This window comes from Oxyura jamaicensis, chromosome 2 (genome assembly GCF_011077185.1).
Source record: "Oxyura jamaicensis isolate SHBP4307 breed ruddy duck chromosome 2, BPBGC_Ojam_1.0, whole genome shotgun sequence".
Taxonomy (NCBI): Eukaryota; Metazoa; Chordata; class Aves; order Anseriformes; family Anatidae; genus Oxyura; species Oxyura jamaicensis.
The window spans coordinates 24,352,811-24,377,486 of NC_048894.1; the positions used below are offsets into that span (position 1 = coordinate 24,352,811).

At 34.7% G+C, this 24,676-nt stretch overlaps 1 protein-coding gene across 7 annotated transcripts in view; it reads left to right on the forward strand.

The window, feature by feature from the left end:
- Positions 1-24,676, forward strand: part of AKAP9 (A-kinase anchoring protein 9) — a 110,341-nt gene that overhangs the window by 37,216 nt on the left and 48,449 nt on the right. For 5 of the 7 annotated variants that reach the window (XM_035319223.1, XM_035319218.1, XM_035319220.1 and 2 more), the window contains exons 4-19: positions 1,059-1,112; positions 1,520-1,690; positions 4,193-4,348; positions 5,149-5,346; positions 6,095-8,539; positions 10,042-10,255; positions 11,078-11,157; positions 12,788-12,926; positions 13,398-13,495; positions 16,173-16,284; positions 16,810-17,008; positions 18,744-18,837; positions 19,683-19,775; positions 21,488-21,859; positions 22,904-23,128; positions 24,248-24,388. In XM_035319223.1, the coding sequence (XP_035175114.1) occupies positions 1,059-1,112; positions 1,520-1,690; positions 4,193-4,348; positions 5,149-5,346; positions 6,095-8,539; positions 10,042-10,255; positions 11,078-11,157; positions 12,788-12,926; positions 13,398-13,495; positions 16,173-16,284; positions 16,810-17,008; positions 18,744-18,837; positions 19,683-19,775; positions 21,488-21,859; positions 22,904-23,128; positions 24,248-24,388 (4,791 nt within the window). The remainder of the gene's footprint in view (positions 1-1,058; positions 1,113-1,519; positions 1,691-4,192; positions 4,349-5,148; positions 5,347-6,094; positions 8,540-10,041; positions 10,256-11,077; positions 11,158-12,787; positions 12,927-13,397; positions 13,496-16,172; positions 16,285-16,809; positions 17,009-18,743; positions 18,838-19,682; positions 19,776-21,487; positions 21,860-22,903; positions 23,129-24,247; positions 24,389-24,676) is intronic. The other 2 variants (XM_035319222.1, XM_035319225.1) reach the window with 2 other exon arrangements.

Sequence of the window (24,676 nt, forward strand, 5' to 3'; positions counted from 1 at the left end):
GCTGCCCGGACTGATGTTTGCTGCAATTTTATTTATTCTTTCTGAAATAACGTAGTAGTCTCTCTGGTGTCTTCCTTTTCACTGAGGAAATCAGGAATTGAAGTGGCAGTATGTCAGCTCTGCAAATTCATGTCTAATGCAAGATTATTCAAAACTTGATAACTATATTGATCCCATTTATAACAATATGCTTCCATGTCGAGTAACTTATTGATTTGCTCAGACATTATAGATCTTAACTATAGCAGATATCAGAGCTATATAGGTGCTTTTTTGATGTAAACACAGTATTTGGATCTGATATGATACTTTTCCATCTCTAGTAGTACATTATTTTTGTTTCAGGCTCATTTTATAAAGAGCTCTGAAAGGAGATACAGCTCTTCTTTCTTTCTCATTTTAAAACATTCACCTGCTGGTTTAAAAGCCTGCTTGTCTGTCTTATGATTTCTCACAAACACATAGTATGTTCTTTTTATCTCATTTTGTTATTATTATTATTATTTTATTTTTAACCTATAACTTTGGCTTGTGCTTACCTTTTGGAAATTCATTATTATTGGTTTGTATGGTCTGTAGAACCAAAATTCTCATGGAAGCTGACAAGGGTTGCAGTGTTAGGTGAGTGAATGAGGAAATTTTCAAATGTCTTATGTTAAACGGATAATTTCTGCTCGTCTGTCTTTCATCCACTATAGAGATACTGAATACTTCTAGAAATAGTAGATCTTGGATTGTATAGCTCTGTAAAGCTTTGCATTGACCTTTAGATCTGAATTCTTTTGTTTTCTCCAGATGATTACATTTCTAGTATGTTTTTTTGTTTTGTTTTGTTTTAGACAATGTCTATTTTTGTAATTTGTGGGGTTTACCTGTTACCTGTGCTGACTTTGATGCAATTTATTTTCTAAAAAGCTATTTTGTATTTCAAATGACATAAATTTTTGTAGCATAAGAATTTACGTGGGTCTGCAGGAATCATAGATTTCAAACAAATCAAAAATAGAAATCAAGGTTTATTTCAAATAATCATGTATTTAGAAATTGTCTTTACACAGGTAAATGGTTGCAGATTTGTGACAAGAACAGCTATACCTGCAGACTTAATCAGGGTACAGTATTGCAAATTGAATTGTAATACTAATAACGAATACTAAAAACCTCAAACAATTTGTTTCAAACAAAACCTGTGCTGTTCACTAATAGTTTGTTTTGCATGCTGTGCTTTGTATCTGTATTGCTTGATATATACATACAGTTTATCTTTAAACTTAAAATAGAAAACATCTTACTGCTTGTATTAAAGCTAATATAAGGCAAGACTTGCAGAAATGCTTTATGTCGGAGTTTTTGAGGTGTGAATTATACTAACAAAAGAGGTTACCATGGTAATAAGATCCTCAATGCTGTATTATATGTTAATGTTCTATGGTGGCATTTGATACAGAATTTGATATTTGAGTTTACTTATCTTGATAAAGTATAAAAATGGCATGTTAAGGAACTTGGATTGATTTAGGAAGAAGAACTTGGAGTTGGAGAGATTTGTTCAGAACATGGAATGCAGCACTCTGAGATGCAACTAGAGGTGATGGTGAATGAATTGGCTGGGAAACAACAAGAGATTGAAGAACTAAACAGAGAGCTAGAAGAAATGAGGGCAGCATATGGTACAGAAGGATTGCAACAGGTATAATTACCTTATGTTGCTTTCTGCTTACTACTTGGTTACATGCAAAAATGCAGAGTGTCACCTGAAAGAGTTCATGCTTAATTACAGTCGTTTAGAATGCAGTCAGTGTCTTATATGGAATTCTACGTAATTTCTTTTAATCACCTACCACGCGTTCCATTTCTTTGAATGGCATTTCCATCATGTGTCCTTTTTCTCTATTTTGTGAGTAAAGTTTCAATGTTTTTTGAAGTGACTTTCTTCAAATCAGGAATGGAGAGATGATTTTATTTGAGAAAAATCCTAATTCTTCTTTAGTTTTGCAAAGACTGCATTTCTTTTATACGTTCTTGTTCCTCAAAGATTCCAAAAAAAATCAGGTTTTACATCTTAAGGAATGATATTACTAAGTTGGACCTCAAACCAGAAGGGTATTTTGTATACCTGAAATTCACTGATATTTAATGGTCTGAAGTACAAGGCAACTGTGCCAGGATTGTAATTTGGGATTACAATAATTTGGGATTACAGCAAAGTTTTTCTTAATTTAGAAATACCATTCAAATTTAAAGTTAGGTTGTAAAGAATATTAAATACTTACAGTATGAGCAAGCACTACATCTTACTTGTCTCTTTCTTTTAATTTGGGTACAGGCCATGTCACTGTATGCTTTGTTTTGCAAAGAGCTATAGAATATGAAAATAGTTTTAAAATACAGTCATTTTTCACCTTCATTGTTACTGCACGGTTATAATTCTTTGCTTTTTCCATTTGTACTTTATCTGTGAAAATGGATGTTATGTTTTCCACTACCAGTGATCTTCAAGTGGTTGCCTTGGAGGGAGATTGTTTATCATTGCTTTGTCTGTTGGTGAATCTCTGGTGTTGCACTTTAAGAAAAGTTTATCTTCTAATTACTGTGTATTATATCCATTGTGCTAAACATAATAGTCATAGTATAATAAAGAACATAATATATTTTTATTTTCAGGCAGTTGTGACTACTGTTTAAAGTGAAAATGGTTGCATTTTTAAATGACTATGACTAATATTTTAAAAATAAATCAAAATCTGTTAAAACATGCTGCAGTACAATAATACTTAAAATTAATTTTAGCTGCAGCATATTCTTTATGATAATGGTACAGTGCATAATATCTCAGCTGAGGAATGCATATAGTTGATTTTTCACAAGAAGAAAGAATTGTGAAAATAGGGGATACCGCGAATGTGTTGTGTGTGGTAGTTCTGCCTGTTTGTTAAAGAAAAAGGTTGAGGAAAAATGTTGAGAAGAAACACATAAAAGTGTGTGGATTTGAACAGATAAATTTACTTACTCAATCTCATTGAACAAATGCAAAAGGAAAATATGATACACTTAAGTGTCTGATCTGTTCCTTAGTTTCTTTGTAATAACAAGCATCTGGTATTTCCACTAGATCCGTATTTTTAAGGTAGGAGCTCACTGTAGTGTTCTGAAAATAATTTTAAAAGAATTTCCTCAAATTCTTTGCACAGGTTGGCATGTTTAAGGGCCTCTTGTTTTTTATATCCCACTGAATAATGTCCCTATCCTCTAAATCAGTAACCTTTTTCTGAAAGCACTATAATTTTATTCCAGTAACAAGCATGTAACCTGAAGAAACTTACTTTTGAGAGCATAGTAAGCAAAAGAGTTACAGAAGGTGACTGATGGTTTTAGAAATGTCCAATATGTAGAGATGAAGCATGTACTAGCTTTGAATGAGTTCAAATCAACAAAGTGACTTTAAAGTGAATAACATATCGATTTTATGTATTTGCACATGAATATAGACCCAATCAGTATTATAGGATTTCTGGCTAATGTTATCTTACCAAAAAAAAAAAAAAAAAACAGCAACAAAAAAAACACACAACTGCAAAGGAATTTTTTTCTGTCCTTTTATCATTTTTTTACCATCACAAGTTATAGAAGATGAACCTATGAAATATACTGCATCAGTTTTGCAACTTGAGCTAATTTTTTCATGTAGTTATGAATAAGGTCTGCAATGTAAGTTACCACATAGTGTCTGTTATATACTTTTAATATAATCAGTGCAATCAGTACTTTGTGACAGGTGATGTAACTTGCATTTATTGTGTGAAAAATGTGTGGACAAGAACAGTTGGACAAAATTGGTGATGCTTTATAATTGGGTAGTATCCTGACATCTGTTATGATGGTATGGTTTACATGGCCACATTCTTTAGTTTAAAAGCAAATTCTATATTTAATTAATTAATCTTCTTTAAAGTTCCAATTTTGTTTTTTTGATAAGTGTATTTATGGAGAACTTGTACGCTGTTCTATGAAGACAAAAAATGTCATGGAAATGCTTACAAATAAGAATTTGTGAAAACAAATTTTCCAGTATGTCTGTGTGACATCTTTTTAAGAGATGCTAGGGAACACGTATTCGTGTTTAACTAGAGCAAGTTAGTATTTTTTCTGTGGCTTTGATGTGTAGTAATCGTTTAAATTTTATCTTTTGTAGCTGCAGGAATTTGAAGCTGCTATCAAAAAAAGAGATGATATTATCACTCAGCTCACTACTAACCTACAGCAAGCACGGAAAGAAAAGGATGAAACTATGAGGGAGTTTTTGGAGCTTACGGAACAAAGCCAAAAACTGCAAATTCAGTTTCAGCACGTAAGTTACAGCACTTACAATGCTTATTTGGGTTTGAAAACTCGTGTCACTTTGGGGGGTCTGTAAATAGTTGCTTCCTGAAGAAATGTAGAATTTTCTGCTTTTGCATTTTTTAAGAGTTGGTCCCTTGGTATAAGGACCTGTATATTATCTGCAGTCAATTTAACAGTCCCACAGTTATCACAGTAGCTGGTTTATTGTACTAATTCACTATAAAAGAATAGAGATTAGTCTGTTTTCTTTCCTAATGTGTAGTGATAGCTGCTGATAAATACTGGATGATGGCAATTATCTTAGGGGGAAAAAATTACTCATGTAATTACTGTTCTCAAAGCTTTGGGCTGAAATCCAAACAGTTACCTTTCCAATCAAAACAGTGAGCCATCAGTTTGGTGGGCCACCATTTCATGCTTCAGCCCTGTATTTTTGGATAAAATCTGCCTCTTGTGGTGTTCTTAATTACCTAGCTAATTAATTAAAATTGGATTCTGGAACCAGTAGTTACAACTAGTTCATCTTACTATTTAGAGATTTTTCTGAGACACTACTGTACTGCACTAGCTCACCATAAAACAATTTAATTTTAAATATTTTTTCTTTAATGGTCTTCCAAAAAAATAGCAATATTTCAGTTCCTCCTACAAGAAATTATAAAATTTTGTGATTGTTTGTGCTTGTGAAGTGGAACATAAAATTGAAGACCATAGCTGCCTCTTTTTGTAGTGCAAGCTGTTTCTGAAACATTTGATACATTTTTGTTGTTTTTTTGTTTATTTGTTTATTTGTTTTTAACATGCAAGTTACAGGCAAGTGAAGCCCTAAGGAACACCAGCCATAGTTGCACAGCTGCTGATTTATTGCAAGCCAAGCAACAGATACTCTCACATCAGCAACAGCTAGAAGAACAAGAATGTCTGCTGAAGAATTACCAGAAGAAGAACGAAGAATTTCAAGTGCAGATTGCACATCTTCATGACAAAATCAAAACATATGAAATGGTATGTCCGTTATTAGAAAAGATCTCTTTTGTTATTCTTGTTTCTTTTTATGATTTTGTTGTTCCTTGGAAATCTAAGGCTCAGAGCACGGATTATGAGTGTGCTGCATGTAATGCATACAGAGTTTTAAAATCTGTGTAAGACCACATCTGTTGACTAACACATAATATGCATATAATTCAGAGCTGAGGTGCTTATGTCAATATTATTAATCTTTTTTAAAAAATTGCAGAAGTATTTTCAATTGATGAAGCTATACTGAAAATTAGAATGCCTTTATAAAGTGATATCATTTTGTTAGGAAAAAAAAAATAAAAAAAAAACTGCTTGAACAATATTTTCTGTCCTGAGGAAAGAATTTTTTAATGTATGTTTTGTATGGTCCATAATGGTAGACTTCTTAGAAGTAGCTTAAAATTAAAAAGTCATTAAAAGTGAGAAAAGACAAAGTTTTCGGTAGATTGTGCCAAATATCTTCTTAAGTATCAGAGCACAACTAGAAAAAAATGAAATAATTTTTGTTTTGATTTTTTCTCTCCTTTGGAGGGCAAAGGGGAAAAGTCACATATCCCAAATGTACAGAAAACCTCCAACAGAGGGCAAGATATAACTTATTTAGTTTTTATAACTGATCATTATCCTATGATATTCTCAAGAAAGGCATTGTGTTTAAATAGCTAAGAGTATAAATGTTCTAATATGTTCAGGAAACAAACTAAAATTAAAAATGTTTTTGCTCATTTTTAAGGAAAAGCACAAAAACAAGGGAGAAGATATGAGTAGACTACAAGAAAAAGAAGCATTAGTTGAAGAGCTGGAAGCAAAACTTGGAGAAGAAGAAAAAAATTCATTTCAGCTTAAGGAAAAATTATCAGATGTCAGTAAATTACATGAAGAATTAAAAGAACAGATTTCACTAAAGAACCAGGAGATAAGTAGTATGAAAGTTGAACTTACCACCTACAAACAGAAAGAAAGACAATGTTCTGATGAAATAAAACAATTAATGGGAACTGTGGAAGAACTGCAGAAACGATGTTATAAAGACAGCCAGACTGAGGCTGACATTGTGCAAAGAATGGAATTGGAAACACAAAGGAGACTGGCACAACTTCAGGCTGAATTAGATGAAATGCATGGCCAGCAGATTGTCCAAATGAAGCAAGAATTAATTAAGCAACATGCAATGGAAATTGAACAACGTCTTTCACAACAAAAAGTAGAATTGGAGAAAACTTCAAGTCTGTGTTTGAATGATAATGTTAATAAAGATCAAATGCATTTAATGAATATTAAAATTAATGAATTGAACGTGAAGTTGCAAGATGCTGATAATGAAAGGGAAAAAATAAAGCAAGAATTGTCACAACAGATGGAAGTAATTTCAGCAGAGAAGTCTCTTCAGCAAACTAAAATTGAAGATCTTTTCCAAGAACTGAACTTTTCAAGAGAGCAGTTTCAAAGAGCCAAACAAACTATAATGGATATGGAATGTAGGTTGAATGAAGCTGAAAAATACCAGTTTGTGATTGAAGATCTAAAATCTCAGCTGGCTTCTGCCTCTGAATTTAGGAAGGAATTGGAATTAAAACATGACGCAGAAGTGACAAATTACAAAATAAAACTTGAAATGCTTGAACGGGAGAAGGATGCAGTTTTAGACAGGATGGCAGAGTCTCAAGAAGCAGAATTAGAGAGACTGAGAACAAAGCTTCTGTTTAGTCATGAAGAGGAACTTTCCAGACTTAAAGAAGACTTGCAGAAAGAGCACATGGTGAACATGGAAAGCCTTAAAGAGAACTTGAATATACACCATAAACAGCAGTTAGATGGTATACAAAAAGAAATGAGTCAAAAGATAGAAGTCATGCAGCTTGAAAAGGACAACTTAATCACAAAGCAAAATCAGTTGATATTAGAGATTTCAAAATTAAAAGATTTACAGCAGTCTATTGTAAATTCTAAATCTGAAGAAATGACCCTTCAAATTCATGAGTTGCAGAAGGAAATTGAAGTGCTTAGGCAAGAAGAAAAAGAAAAAGGTACTCTTGAGCAAGAAATTCAAGAGCTGCAGCTTAAAACTGAATTGATGCAGAAACAAATGAGGGAGACAGAAGATAGCCTTCAAAACAAATGTTCAGAACTTGAAACACAAAATAACCTTCTTCAGGGGGAAAACAAAAGTCTGGAAGAGAAATTAAAAAACATGTTGATAATCTCTGAAACAAATGACATTGTTAATGACAGTATTAGTTCTAAGTCAGAAAATTTGGATGTGCAAAAAAGAATAGAAAACCTGATTGCTGAAAATGAGCAACTCAAAAAACAAAACAATCAACTCCAGGAGGATACTGAAAGGCAAAAGAGTGCATTTTTGTCTACTGAGAAAGAACTTGAAGCTAATTATAAAAAGCTGCAGAAAGAGTGTGCAAGCCTTCTGAAGGCAAAAACTGAGTTAGAAGAGAACAAGGCTAAGCAGGAAGCTGAATATAAAGTCAAACTCAAAGCTTTGAGTAAAGAACTTCAGCACTTGCAAAGCAATAGACCACTTGTATTTAAAACTAGAACTGCTGGTTTCGAAGGGAGTAAAGAAAAGGTGTCCAGGGCAGACACACTTGAGGCTGGAGAAGTTGTTGAGAAAGATGCAACAGAACTTATGGAAAAGCTTGAGGTTACCCAACGTGAGAAAATGGAATTATCCCTGAGACTTTCTGATCTTTCTGAACAGTTAAAGTCAAAACACAGTGAAATTTGTTGTTTAAATGAAAAAGTTAAATCTTTAAACGATGAGAAAGAACAAGTTCTTGCAAGATGTAAAGAACTAGAAGTTAGAATTAGCCGTGCTCAGAGAGGAAGTATTAGTAGTACTGGACCTAAGACAAAATGCTTTAAAGGAAAAGCCGTAAAGACTGCTACTCCAGCACCTGAGAATAGAAGTAAAACATCTGGTCCTAGCAATGAAGTCAATGAAGGAATAAATGTAAGGGAAAATCTGGGTTCAGGTAAAGATACCAGTCATCAGGTAACAAAAGGAAAGGAAATAGAGCAAATGTTGAAACTAGAACAGCCATCTCTTGTGGAACATTTACATCAGATGCCAGACAGGCTGCCAGATGAAACATCATTAATAGCCAGTACACAGAGTGAAAATAATAATCTTCAGCAGCAAGTGAATACATTAAAATCAGAACAGGTATGTTACATAAAACTGTAGAGAACCTACCTGTAATAACTTCTAGGAGCTTGCCCTTGGAAATTTGTATCATATTTTTTGTATCATATTTTTCCTTTTAGCTGATTTAAAGTGCATTTGCACTGTGATGGATGCATGGCAGAGAGTGGCCAGTGGTTGAAAGTGATTGCATGAATGACCAGACCTTGTAACCATAGTCAAAGTGTGTAAGGATGCTATTTTTCAGTGAAAGAAATACCTTTTGTTTACATTTAATTAAATCAACAACAAAAAAGTAAGGAGGAGAAGATATCTAGAGCACTTCATCTTTTGACATAACATATAGTTTAATTACTTGAGATGAAAACTTATGCAGGATACATTGTTTCATCTGGGATTAGCTTTTCAGTATTGTAAGTTCTCAGGTAAACAGTATAAGGAGAGAATGAGACTCTTGACTTCTTCAGTCATCTTTTACCAAACTCATGAAATACTAATAATATTCCACTATCAAAATTTTTGTGTATGTGTGGTTATCACTTTTTGGATGTGAGTGTAAGAAGAGATACGGATTTCTAAAGGAGACGGGAAGATGGTCTTAACTGATCCGAAGTCTGGTATTCAGTTAAGTCAAAGTACTCTGGTCTTCAATCAGCTGAGAAATCCACAAATATAAAGGCCACGTTTTTAATCTTCAAGCACTGGTAGTCAGTCTTGCTGAAGCAGTTTAAGTTATTTGGAAATTTGTTTCCAAGGCAATTAACATCACCAATATCCATAATAGCAGAAGCTATTTTCAGACACTCAAGGCTTTTTTTGAGTCAGTGAATAATGTAATTTGGAAGAGGCTTCTGGAGGTTATCTGGTCCAAACCCTACTCAAAGCAGGGCCTACTTAGTTCAGTTATTTTTTTAAATTTTTGTTGTTGTTGCTGTTGTTTTTTAAATGTGCCCATGTCCACAGATCGATTGAGCAAATTCTGATCTGATTGATGTGTATACTATTTAAGATGCCTCTTTTCAGGCAAGTTTCATTGGAAATCAGTAAGCAGACAGTGTCCTCTTCGGCACCTGTCCACACCTGACAATAAAGTGCCTTACAAGACAAAAATACAGTTTGCAAATGTGATTTGCTGTAATGACTCCATAGAACATAATCTGCACTGAGATTATCTGAAGCATTTAAATTCCCAACCATATGGTTGGTAACTGTGAGGATATGTGTTCTCAATACTAAGTGCAATGTTTAAAGGTCATTGTGCTTACAGCTGTTTTTCCCAAGGCAGAAACTGAAGAATATTGTGTTTCGTCATTTAGTTTGTTTATTTTAAGTTAAAGAAGTGTCTTACTATTGTGTTATGATTCAAGTTTTTAGAATGTGTATATTTAAACTTCTATTTAATGTGTAGCATATGCAGCATTCCATTCAACATTTTAAGTATTAATTCCTGAAATTCACAAAGACTGGACATTTCTTGTTTTCTTGTTTCTTATTCCTTGTAAAATGTCTGTTTTTATTCAAAGACTGATTTACAGCTACAGATGGAAGCACAGCGCATTTGCCTGTCCCTGGTTTATTCAGCTCATGTAGATCAGGTTCGTGAGTACCTGAAAGAAGAAAAAGAGAGTGCACTTTGCAGTCTTAAAGAGGAGCTTGTACATAGTCATCTACAAGAGATGAATGATCTTAAAAAAATGCATCAGCTGGAGCTCCAGACCTTGAAAATTCAGCAAGCAGGTAATGACCAAAATTACAGCTCTTGGTATGAAAAATAGTGTCTTTAATAGAAAAAAAGCACAGGAATCTGGGGAGAAGTGTATGTAGCTGTACAACAAATTATTGTTATAGAACATTTTGAAGCGGTTTTGTGCCAAATTATTTCCCCATTATAAGTAGTCTATTGCTTACTTAAAAAATAAAATGTGTGTGTATGCATAGTGAGACAGAGAGAGAAAAGGAATGGAAAATATTGCAGGTCATGTTTTGCTGTATAGCTCATAATTCTTATTAGGTCAATTAATTCCAAAGAACTATATGATAGATTCGTCTATCAGTTTGTATTCCTTACTACAATATTAAACAAATGCATTAACAAAATATTTTTTAGCTCTTTCATTCAATTTCTGCTTTGGCTTCCTGCCCACATTAAGGAAGCTTCTTTGATACTACTTTCAGGAATATTGTTCTTTGCATTTCTACCTCAATCAGCTTTTATGTTATCTCGTTGCTTTTCCACCACTATATTTTCTGTCACTCCAAGATTTACCCTCTTGTGATATTTTTGGCATAATAACTTCTTTGCCCTCCAGTATATTTAAGTAAAGTTTGATCTTTCTAGAGCTCACTGACACACGAAGCAATTTCTTATCCCTTATTCCTGTTGAACATGCAGTTTTACGCTAATAATTGAATCTATCTCTGTGATGCAACAAGAAGAGGGAACAAAAAACCATGCATTTCTAAGAGGAGGCAGTCTCTCACTGACACGGGGAATTAGGCCTTTGAAAAATTGTTGTGTATCAAGTATTTAAAAATAATATCAATAATTTGTGTTCATAGATGATGAAGTCACACCTACTCAGAAACTTATAGAAAAGCTGAATGACGCTGTAACTGTGGAATGTTCTAGGCTCACACAGGTAAGACTTAACAAAAAACCTTTTTTTAAATGTATCTTTTGTAAATGAAGAATTATGCGTATGGTGAATCATCATGTTTTTCTGCATCTTTAACCTGCTCTAGCTGACCCTGCTTTGTGCATCATCTTCAACAGGTTTTCTTTGCAGCTTTTCTCTTTGCCTTGATCTCTAGATATAGACTGATCTTCTAAAATAGGGTTGCAAGGGTTTTTGCTTTTTTTCCGAACTATTTCATGTCCTTGTCTCTTAATCTTCCCTTTTTTTTTTTTTTTTTAATTATCTGCTCATTCTGAAGTATATTTGCCTTTGGAAAAAAAGTTTTGGACTGATTTTTGTCTAAAATAGCTGTCAGACGTCAGATGTTAACACAAAGGACATCACCCTCTCATATCAACAATAAGACATTTCTTAGCTGCAGGATATCTTTCAAAGACTTTGAATGTTTTAGGAGTCCATCAAAATTGCTGTCTATATTGTTTTCAATTATGATCAAATAATGAAGATTATTTTTAGTCTGAATTAGAATTACAAGAAATACTAGAGTATCAGCCACTAATGACGCTATTTTGCCATATATTTTTTGAAGACTACTTAATACATTTATTGCTGAATAAATTAAGCTATATTCATAAACACTATATGCCACATTTTTCTAATGTTTAATGCATTCAGTTGTTGGGTTTGGTGGGGTTTCTTTTCTTTCTTTGCTGGAATATTTTCAACACCTTTTTTGAAAAGTGGTTACCAGAATTACTGAAATTATTCTACTTGAGAGCCACCATGGTGTGGATTAAGCAGGCCTTCGAGACAGCTCACAGAAAGTAGCAGGTGGATGAAATTCTTTGGCGTTGTTTCAGAGCTAGGAAGAACGCTGTGAAACTATATGATTCCATGTTGAGCTTTTGGAAAAATTATGGTTTTATTTTTGTAAGATGAATTTAGTGTCTTTTGATTCCAAAATGCTTAAATAAAAAATCCCACTGTTTGCCTTGGGCAGGCCAAGTTTCTCTTCAGGTATCATATATCTTCTGAAAGCAAATACATAAATCTTCTATTCACCTACTCTTTGTAAACATGGTGGCTATTTTGCTGGCCACATAGAACCAACGAATGTGAGGCATTCTTTTTATGATTTGCTTGCATTTTTCTGCTGCCATTCCATTTACTGAACATTTAACGACAAGATGAATGGTAAGCTCTGAAAAGATACAAATTTCTGCCATAGGGAATCTTTTTTCCAAGTAAAACTGCAGTTAACCAGAAAGAAACATTTACAAGGAGAAAGAAACAATTTACAACTACAAAATTTACAAGCAAGAAACATTCACAATGTAAATTTTCTTTCAGCATTGATAAAGGAAACCTTACTATGCAAGATTTTAATACTTAAAAGCATGAATTTAAATAGCTGTGCCAAAATGTACGTATTTATGCTTTAGCTGGAAAGTCTTTACATACGTGTTTCTTTTACTGAGAGTTTTAAAGGTTGTTTAGGAACACCTTATGCCATCATTTTTACAGAAGATAATTTAAAATAATAATTTCCTGTCACCATTTTTTTCTGTGAATTATCATTGCTACATTAATAAACAATTCTTCACTTTTTTTCTTCATTTCATTCATTTTGCAGGATTTGTGTGATAACTGGAATGAACAATCTTCAACTGCTATAGAATCTGATCATAGAGAACAAGATATTTTCCATAGACCTTCTGATGAGAAAGAAAAACTGAATGTAGAATTACCAAGACACAGAGATCAGGTTCAGGGTAATGGCATTCTACTATCACATTGTTTTGTGTTTTTTTGTTTGTTTGTTTTTGTTGTTGTTTGTTTTTTTTTAACAAACAAAAAAATTATTTCAAGTATTTTAGACTGACAGTTATGCCATTAGTTGATTAGTTGTTCAGGTGCTATTTCATGTGCCTAAATAGTTGCTTTATAGATTTCCTCACTATTCTGAACAACTTCTATTGTATTTTCTTGTACGGTTTTCATTATAGGGGAAATTGTTGAAAAAAGTGATTATTTTTTTCTTCTTCTGTAGAAGAAGCTAGCAGGTATACCCCAAAAAATCAACACTGTATAAAAGTGTGTTCTAAAGCTTGGAGGTTCTATCACTATGTAATGCTTAATGGATAAGTCTTCAGTGAACTTGTGAACAATACATTGTATTAAAATTTATGCTTGAATGTTTGATTTCAACTTTTTTTAATTTCCCAATGATCTGTGTAATTTAGCTTTGCAAAAACGTATGGAAGCACTTCTTCACAAGATAATGGAAGAATACAGTAGTCTAACAGCACTACAAACACAGTTGATGAAGGATTGTAAACAGGTAAACCTTTTATGATGATGGAGCATATAGGCTTTTGAGTTGTCTCTCTTGCATGAATTCCTCCTGGATCAGGGAAAGAATATATTTGAAATTGTGTTTATGCATCCTGGTTGAGTGGTGTAGCAATGCCATGGTTAGATAAAATGGAGTAGGCTGCTGCCTATATGACAGAAGTGCAGAATGGCTGAGGTTGGAAGGCACTTCCGGAGTTTGTCTGTTCCGATCCCTACACAAAGCAGACTTAGCTAGACTAGGCTGCCTAAGACTAGGTTTTTGGGTTTTGAGTATCTCCAAGGATGGAGGCTACGCAGCCTCATTGGGCATCTTTCTCTTCTCCAGGCTACTCAGCTCTCTCAGGCTTTCCTTGTAAGACAATTACTTCAAGCCTCATCTCCTCATGAGATTTTTTTTTAATTTTTTTTTTTTTCTCCTACTCATCTCCTTTGTGGCTCGACTCACTCCACCTCGCTCATACCAGATAGTACAGCACTGGACCCAGCTCTCCAGATGTGTCTCACAAGCTGAGTAAAGAGGAAGGATAACCTCCCTCATCCTGATGACAACTCTCTAATGCAGTCCAGGGGGCTGTTGGACATTTGTAATGGAACATTGTTGGCTTCTGTCCAACTTGCTATTCACCAAGGCCCCCAGGTCCCTTGTTTCAAAGCCACTTCCTAGCTGGTCAGACCCCTGCATGTTCCTGGTGCAGAGGGACTGTTCCTCTCCAGGCTCAGGATCTGGCATTTCTCTCTGCTGAAATTTATGAGGCTCCTTTCAGCCCATGTCTCTCTCTAGCCTGTTGAGGTCTCACTGAATGGCAGCACAAACATCTGGTGTATCAACCAACTCCTCACAATTTTGTATAGTCTGCAAACCTACTGAGGGTATGCTCTGTCCCATCATCCAGAATGTTAGTGAAAAGTTAAAACAGTATTAGCCCCAGTAGCGACCCTTTAGGTACCCTAGTGACTGCCTTCCAACTGGACTTCATACCACCAGTCACAACGTCTAAGCCCAGTAGTTCAGCATGTTTTCAGTCCGCCTCACCATCCCCATTCCTAATTGATTTGTCTGTGGGCATTTAATGGTAGGCAGTGTAGACAAGTTGGTCAAGTGTGATTTTCGTTTCATAATTCCATGCTTCCAAGTGGAGTATCTTTGTCGCTTTGTGTGTTTAGAAGTGGTTTCCATAATTATTTGCTCCATCACCTTCCCAGAGATCAAAATGAGCCTTACTGGTCTGTAGTTCCTCAAATCTTCCGTCTTTCTCCTCTTGAATGTAGGAGTGACATTTGCTTCTATCAGGTCTTCAGAAACCTCCTCCAGTCACTGTGGCTTTTGAAAGATAATCAAAAATGACCTTGCAGTGACATAGACTAGTTCCCTCAGCACTCAATGATGCATCCCATTAGTCCCAATCAAATTGCTCACATCCAATTTGTTTAAATGTTCCCTAACCTCATCCTCCTCCAGCAAGGGTAAGCCTAACTTGCTCCAAACTTTTACACTGCTCTCAGGGTGCTTGGACTCCTGAAGACAAATCTTATCAGTAAATTTGGAGTTAGTTACTTTGTTGTATTAAATAAGGTACTCTAACTAGTTATATTTAGATGTTTGCAGGTCACATGTATTGATGGATATACATCTTAAAATATATATTATAGAATCATAGAATCATTCAGGTTGGAAAAGACATCTACGTTCATCTAGTCCAACCTTTAACAGAGTACTGAAGTCCATCACTATGGACTAACCGTGCTCCTAAGCTCTAAATCTACATGTTTCTTGAAGACCTCTGGGGATGGTGACTCAACCTCTTCCTGGGCAGCCTGTTCCAATGCCATACAACCCTTTCAGCAAATAAATTTCTCCTAAACCTCCCCTGGTGCAACTTGATGCCATTTCCCCTTGTCTTATCTCTTGGTGCTTGGGAGAAGAGCCTGATCCCTAACTCGCCTCCTTTAAGATAATTGTCAAGTGTGATAAGGTCTCCCCTGAGCCTTCTTTTTTCTAGGCTAAACAACCCCAGTTCCCTCAGCTGCACCTTGTAAGACTTGGCGTTCTCAACCCTTGGCCAGTTTCGTGGCCCTTCTCTGGACACGCTCCAGCACCTCCATGTCCTTCTTGTAGTGAGGGGCCCAAAACTGAACACAGTACTAGGGGTGCGACCTCACCAGAGCATAGTACAAAGGGACAATCACTTCCCTAGCCCTTCTGGCCACACTGTTTCTGATACAAGCCAGGATGCTGTTGGACCTTCTTGGCCACCTGAGCACACTGCTGGCTCATATTCAGCCAGCTATCAACCAATACCCCCAGGTCCCTTTCCACCCAGAAGCTTTCCAGACACTCTTCCCTCAGCCTGTAGTGTTGCATGGGATTGTTGTGCACTTGGGGCAGTGTGTGTGTGTATGTCTGGAATCAGAAGAAATATGGCAGTTTATATCCAGGGAGAAGAGTTTGAGATTTATGGTGGGCATTCTAGACAGGCTGATCAATGAGTTATAAATGGGTTCTTGATCATTCAGGCTGTGAAATGAAATGTATTTGTTAGGCCAGTTACATTCTTCCATGTTTTGGCTACCAACCTTTCTTATATGTTTGTAAATACAGTTAATATTTTTGCATTATTGCTATGCAAATTGTTGTCCTTTGTTTTTAATTGATTATTTCTTAGGTCAAAGAACCATGGCTATCATCTTCGGAACCAGAGAAAAGGAAAGAAGAGAAACCTAACCATCTGGAAACAAGACGGGAATGTCTGCAGGGCCCTTCACAGGGTCTGATGGGTAAAAAGATGCACATACCGGTTTTAATGTATTCAATATATTAATATTTTTAATTATTAGTTTAATTAATATTGTTTAATTATATATTTAGTATATTCAGAAGGGGGGCAGGGCAGAGGCAGAGAGAGTCAGAGGGAGAACAACTTTAAAATTTAACTGACTCATAGTTTACAGCAACTTGAAGCAGTTAAGAGATTCTTGCAGATTTTATAGAAGTATGATTTTCTTTAATCTCTAAAATATATTGGAGTTGCATTCTATTAAGCAGCTTTGATTTAGTCTTGTTCACTTTTCCCCAATTAAGAGTTTCATCACCCTTATCAAATAAAGCAAAATTTAATTTTGCAAAATGGAAGACTAAGTTATTTATTATGATGAAGTAATTGATTTGGTATGAGGAGAAACTTTTAACTTCTGCAATTCTTCAGCTCCATCACTTATAATAGTTTGGGAGGGAGGTGTATTTATACTATTGTAATTTAATTATTTTCCCTCCCTTTCCCTATTCAAATAACCTACATATAGATTCTAAGATTCATGAGTACTGTTGGAAGGAGATGGAAAACATTAAAACACAACTTGAAGAACAACATGCTCAAGAAGTGGAGTACCTCAGGTCATATTTCCAACAACAGCTGAAAGAAAGTGAAGAGAGGTACACGACAGAGATTGTTCATTTGCAGAATAAGATTCGGAGTGCTGGGTTACCCTCTGACTACATGAGGTATTAATCAGTCCTTTAATGCTTATAATTTTGTACTGCAATCAACTAGAAGTGTTCCAAATAACTGTTCATGTAAAGCTATGTGTTTTACTTCAAATTTTGTGCATTTTTTTTTATAAAATCAACATTTTCATTCTTTTGTTCTTTCAAGAGATGTTGGATGCTACCAAGAAATGACAAACATACAAACAAGGTAGCTCAGCATTTAGAATTAGGAAATGTTGTTAAACATGTAGCATTACATTTTTATAGGTAATAAAGGAAGATTTGTTAGTTGGAATAATACATATATGTCCCTTCATGTATGTGAGCTTTTCAGACATAATTTCAAACCATCCAACTCAACTGACCGCCACCCCCCCTGAAACTCCAGGCAACAAACTTGACATGGAGGGATGCTTCACGTAGGGTAGTTCCATGGAATCGATGATTTTGTAGAATGTGTAGCATAATATTTGTGGCAGAATTGCAGTCCGCTTAACAGATTTTGTCTTTCACTAAGTCACGAGGCATGGGACATTGCACATCAGCCTCTTCCTGGCCAGGGCCAGGAAGAGATGGGAGTTTCTTGGGGGAATCCTGACAACTGTGAGGCCTGTTTTTGGTTGGTTGCAGATTCTTTCACTGACTCATTGGATGTGTTCAAGAGTTGTGGGTGCTTTTCATAGTGGTCTATTTAGTGTCCTCTCTGGATTCCTGTTCTTCATTTAGTTTCATTTGCTACACTCCAAATCCATTCAGTGTTCATGCGTTTTTCATTTCACTTGCTCTCCCTTCCTTGGGGGAGAACTGTGAGGGTTTAGTAGTCAGACTAGTGCCCAACTGTAGAGGGGAAATGAATAGACAGATTAGCAATAAGAGATGTTACTTAGTAGGAGGGGGAAGTTGTTTATGTTTCTAGAAATCATTTGGTGTTTGATACACTTACAGCAGCACTCTTTCAAAAAGCAAAAGGACTGTGGAGAAATACATCCTCAGAGGTTGAGAGAAATTGAGATAAAATTATTTTTCTTCAACTGTGACCCATCATAACCCAAACAGCTGTTTTACCCTTATTATTTGATCACAGCCTTTTCTCAGCCATCTGTGTTTTTCTATCTTTAAACAACATTCCTTTAATTCCTTAAAATATATTTCTGGTCTTCATTCATCAAATTAAATATGAATGCTAAAAACAATTTTCAAAATGTAGTGAAAGGGGAACAGTGGTGCGTGGTTGTGTTTTGTTTTGTTTTTACTCATTTGCAGCATGCAATATATATAGGGCATGGATGTTAGGAAGAACTTCTTTACCGAAAGGGTTGTTAGACACTGGAACGGGCTGCCCAGGGAAGTGGTGGAGTCACCATCCCTGGAGGTCTTTAAAAGACGTTTAGATGTAGAGCTTAGGGATACGGTTTAGTGGGGACTGTTAGTGTTAGGACAGAGGCTGGACTTGATGATCTTGAGGTCTCTTCCAACCTAGAAATTCTGTGATTCTGTGATTCTAAGTGTTAGTTTGAAAGAGCTAGTGTATGGAAGGCAGATGAATTATAAAGTCAAGTATATGAAATTAATGACATGGGGAAAGGTGTGTTATGAAAAAAGTATGTGCAGCTATTGAATATTCAGTCTTTGAATATGTATGATGCATAGTATATTTATATGTGTACATATTTGAACAGAGGAAAAATAATGTATATTGAAAGACTGAATTTATTTTAACCCTAGCTCCCTGTTTCTTTTACCTTTTTAGTATATCCACAGATTCACAAATGAAGCTAAAAGAGGTCTTCAGAAAAGTGAAGTGCACTGAAAATCATCAGCAAAGAGCAGATGTAGCAATGGAGGTATCATATAACTGTCAATACTTATCCTATAACTGCCAAACATTATACTGCCAATATAATTTAGATGCTTTTGGTTCTCAGATGAAATTGAAATACAGGCTAATATTTGTTAGTAATAAAATAATTGTCTTAATACTGTGCTCTACAGACCATATTAGAGAAAATAGAATAATATAGAATTTAAACAGAAGGTATTTCTAGAAGTTATGAACAATAAAACATGCTTTATTGATCATGTCTTTTCAATTTTAGTTCTTATTTATTCTCTGAAACAACAAAAAAAATGGGTTGGGCTGCCTTTTGTAAAAGTAGGAAAACATTAGTGTTCAAATTCTGGGATTTCTTCAGCAGTATTTAAAATATTCTGACTTGACTTTAAAGGCTAGTTCCAGAAGAAGAGTTATTTAAGTGAAATCCTAGTACTTTTTAAGAATAGATGCATTATATTTTTTTGGAAAAAAGTATTTCCAAAGATCTTAGAAGCCAAATGCAAATGGAAAAGACCCCATTCCTCCTCTAGGAGGCTGACTCCAAAATTATGCATTTGAGAAGCAGCAACGCTGTTTTCTACTTTGGTCCTGTAGTTTCTCCCCTGTTTTCTGTGCATCTTGACAATTCAAATAGTGCTGGAAGATCAGTTGTTTCAAGCTCAACTTTTAAAATTAATTTTGGTGTACAAATGAGGCAAAGTCCTTTGCCCAGTTCTTTTATGTTGTGATTCAAAAATATGTGATTGAAAAGAAATAAATGTGACCTAATTGAGGGAAAAAAATCTCTTCAAACATGTAAAATCGCTGAAACAAAAGTACAAATACGTGAACTGAGATTTCTTGTTTTTCTTACAGCTTGCTAGTGAAATTGAAATGAAAAATGATCTGGATGTTGTTCAATTGCTAGAAAAGCAGTACCAAGAACGATTAGAAGAAGAAATAGCAAAGGTATTACTTTCATTATGTTACTTTAAAACATGTTTAAAAATGCTGTCACTTTCATTTGCTGTTCCTGACAGTTGCCATATTGTATACAGTTTATTTTTTTAACAAAGAATTGTTTTCTTCTGATTTTGAACATGAAAGTCTCTTTAACAAACTTGCTGAAATATTATTTTTTCATTGTGAGATATCTGTTCATTCCTGTAGTGCCTATTTTCATACCTTTTCTTTTGTAATCAGATGGTTCTTCAATTAATGTACTATGTCTGTTCATAGGCAAGGTGGTGGTGGTATTCTCTTTTAAAACTTCAGTGAAATAGGACAATGTGGAACCATCCTCACTACCTGAATTTATTTAGTAAATCTAGAGAATTAGAGGGTGAATTTCTTGCTCCTTTAGGATTAACAGTTGCTCAGGTTCAAAAGGAGTTATAGTTAACAGTTACACATTGTTTTCTGATCATATCTCATTGTGTATTTTCAGGTGCCATGTAAAATGCATAGTTTTTTATTGGATCTGGTGACTGTCTCTGAAATGAGAAAATTAACTTTTAGGCTTTATTTATAAGAGTATACTAAATCATTAGTGGATTTACTTATTATTTGACTTCAAAAAACATTTTCATTTCTTCATGGAATGAAGAATTCTTTCTGCTTTTTGTGCATTTATGCCATTAACGTGGCAGGTCACAAAACAAGTGAATCAAATTAACGTAAGTTAAAAATTGGAAAAAAATAAGGAATACTTTGTCAAAAGGTTTGTTTTCAGAGTTAAGAAAAATGTTATAGCCAGTTATTAATGAGGATGACATTAATGTAAGTAATCAAAATTGCTGGAGTAAATGTTCCATCTGTCTCATCTGCTGCCAAGAAAATCCATCCTTATGGGAACTGGGGGAAGTAAAGTACATGATTGGCTTGTATTTTGTTATGGAGGGTTTCAAGTTCAAAAGACAAGCTTGGGAAGGAAGAGTTAGTTTTGTTGTTTTGTGTTGTGTTTTTTTTTTTTTATGTGTGCATGTGTGTGGTTTTGTTTGTTTTCAAGTGTAACACTTGTATTTATTACACATTTTTACTGTCTCTGTTCTAAGTCTAGCAAACAACTGCTCACTTGATTAGAAAAGAGGTTTATTTGTATTGGAAGGGGATGCTTAGCAATGCAAAAGTTACCAACCTGATGTAACTGCAACTGCAGCTATTTAATGCGTGAAGTTTCTTTCTAAGGAATTAAATACCTGCACTGAATATCAAGCACATGGCTTCTCTGAAGTTCAATGTCAGTGAAATCTTTATGGATGATACTTAGAGGAAGCTAAGCATGGCTGGACTTAGAACAATATCTTAGAACAATATACTAGGACTTTTCAGAGTCACTTTGTAGAATCTAGGCTTTTTTATTTTTTTAAGAGAACTACATAATTGCCTGCTATATATTTTAATTAAAAATAGCATCACGGTTTGTTAGACCACTTTAAACACAGTATGTCTGTGCATTAATATGTGACTGTTCATGATATTGACAAGGTATCTGTATTTCCCTACCTTTCTAATTTATTCTGTTTAAAAAAATAGTAAAATCATAATTCAGAACTTTTAGTACTTCTTTTTATATTATTGGTGGTGAGCAGTGAGATTTCTTCAGCAATAGGAAATACTACAAAGTATAAGTTAATACATTGCAGAGTATAAATTAATACATATTTCTTGTATTTATTCAGGTAATTGTGTCAATGAGCATAGCATTTGCCAAACAGAGTGAATTATCAAGAATTGCTAGGCAGAAGAAAGAAGAAACACAAACACAAATTGCGCATCAACAGGGAAAGCATTTTGAAATTAAAAAGGAGTGTAGCGAAGAAGAGGTTGACAGCCCCCTTAAAAAAGCAACAGAAAGGTGCACTAAGCCTGAAGAAGAATTGAAATCACTTTGCAAAGAGCTCATTGAAGAATCTGGTGAAATGAACTTACTTGGAAAACAGCTTTGTTCCAGTAACAAGTCTGGTTATGTGTTAGGACAGACCACACATGAATCAGTTATTTCTGAAGAACTTTTCTCCCATGTCAAAGGGCATATGGCAGAAGAAACATTGGTAAGTGTTTTTTGTTTGTTTTAAAAATATATAACAACATATTTGAATAATCATTCAAATGGATTTGTAGTTCCATTTCAATGAGAAGACATCAAAGAAAGAAATTAAGATGAAAATTCAAAATTCAATTGAAATGTTTCCCTTTCCCTTTAAAAGGGATTGCAACATTAGGTCTCAATTATTTACCTTCTTTCCAATGTTCTACTTCATTATCATAGCATTATGCTATGCCGTGAGGAAAGGAATATAACCCTGATTAAAGGAAAACATTCAGTTTTGTGGTGAAACTATATTGCAAGCATTAATTTTGCTTTAATAAGACTTTTATAAGACTTTTTTTATATTATAAAAACTAAGAGTTTTGCTTTAATAAGACTTTTCAAAGTAAGTTATTTTCTAGTCCTTATTCATGGAACAGATTAAAAGTTTTGTTTAAAAAGTTTGAGTCCCTTGTCATAAAGGATATCATCTGAAAAAAAAGTTATAAAAGTAATATGTAAAGCATATATCCAATGTTTAGCACTTCAGAAACATGGGGGAAGGGTAAGGTCTGAAATAAATATGGTAAAAAGCAGTCATAAGTTTTGACTCTATGATTTAACCCTAGTTAAATTTTTTATTGAATTTGACACTAGCTGAAGCAAAAATTACACTTTCAAATTTGTGAAACTGTTGAATGTTTTAGTCTTGTATTGATAGTGACTGTATCAGGAACTGTAATATTCCTGTTTTGTATGATACTGTTCTCTCACACTTCTGTTGCAGTATACACACATTGAGTCACTCAATCACTCACCCACAAGCATGTATATCTGCCACTCTGTTATTTTCCTGTTGAGATCCCTGCGAGCTAAGAGGCATTAGAGTTATTTTGAAAAGCTTGTCTTTTTCAGTGGAGAACCTGGACCTTTCAAGAAACAGGCACCACGATAATGCTTTAGTAATAGCTATTTTAATTTGAGAAAGTATTTTTAAAATGTATTTAAAATATTTTCTAGAAACTGTCTTTGAACATGAAATGCTAAAATAGTTCCAATATTTCAGCGCAACAATATGGTAACAGCATCAGACACAGAAACATCGAGTCAGCTGTTGTTGTATGAGGAGCGTTTGGAAGACATGCGACAGGAGCTAGTACGGCAGTATCAGGAACATCAGCAGGCAACAGAATTACTGAGACAAGGGCATATGCAGCAAATGGAACGTCAAAAAGAAAATCAAGAACAACTCTTAGCAGAGCTTGAGTGTCTTAAAGTGCAATTAGCTGAGGTAATATGGTGCCCAGCACAGTGAGTTAACGATTTAATGAAGAAACTTCACTATTCAAATTTATGTTTATTTATACTTGTGTATCTATTAAGAGACACACACATTTAACATATGTATGCATGTGCATGTGTGCACATACTCACGTATATGTTTGTGTGTACTGGAACTCGTTAATTTATCTTAGTAATTAAGTCTTCAAAATAACGTCACTTACAGGCTTCTCTTCAAACCCTTGAAAGCGACTTGAAAGGCAAAGTAAACAGAATTCAGAAAAATTTGCCTTGCTCTGATTTAATTTCAACAATGTATATTTACATATGGAAATAGTAATCAATGAATTCTAAAATTCTTTGATTTCACTGCGGAGTGGAAATTGGGTTCCTTCAGACCTTACCCAAACTGTTCTGCTTAAGTTTGGGCTCAACGAGCTTGGGAATCTAGAGAGCAAGTCACTTGCTTTCTAGTTGTCTGGTTCTTCTCCAGCAGTGTCAGGTGTCTGTTTCTCTTAGGTGCTTTGTAGCATCTTTCTATCATTTGTCCTGACAATCCTTTCTTTTGATTTATACATTGTTTCTCCTTTATCCCTTTGCCAATTGCATCTTTTGTCAAGGCTAGCAAATTCCTGAATCTGATGAAAAATATTAGAGAAATGCCAGCAGCATAAGTTCTGATTATTTTTGTCATGTCAAGGATGTTTATGCATAAGAACTGCATAGGAATTTGTGCATCATGTTTATGCCATCGACTCTTCTAGCAATTCTGAAAGAATGTTTGTAGGCTTTTTAAAAAAATAAGTTTTCATCTTTTACTCTCTGTTGTGCAAAGTGTGCATAGTATGGCATGTAACCTTTAGAAGTTAAATGTTCAGTTTACATTATGACCACCATATTTCATGATGAGCGTCCAAATTCTATGAAAACTTATATAAGCTATAAAATACCAAAATAATTTACTAGCTGTATTTCAGTTTTAGAAAACTTTCAATGTTTTATACCCATTTAAAGAAGTGGACTGAATTGTCGTCGTGCAAAATACGTAAAAAAATTAGAAGTGACAGGACTCACTAATACTCAGAAGCTTAAAAACCCAGTGTGTGCCTCTGTAACGTTTCTTTCTTAGCGTGTCTCAATGGAGAATGACAGCCTGGCTGCAGAGAGAGAGAGAATTCTCTTAGAAGAACTGGAATCATTAAAGCAACGTTCCTTACCTGGAAAAGAGAGGCAATTCTGTGAGCTACAAAACAACAGCACACAAACTGAGGTAAGTGTGGACTTTGACTGTCTTGGCAGCTGTGGCATATAAAACTGGTAGGATCTGATTTTGCTGCAAATGTTTTTCCTGTAATATACTTTCCTAAAAGATGTTGGGTACTTCTTGGTTTGAGCAAGTTTAAGAACTTGTAGAGTTTAAGGTACTGGTAAACATAGTTTTTTTACTTCAGGTAGTTGGAAGCAAGTTTAAACAGCTTGTAGGTGGGGATTATTAATATAGCTGTTTGCTCAGGTAAACTCACATATTCATATTGCTATAGCAACAGCAAGCACAGAC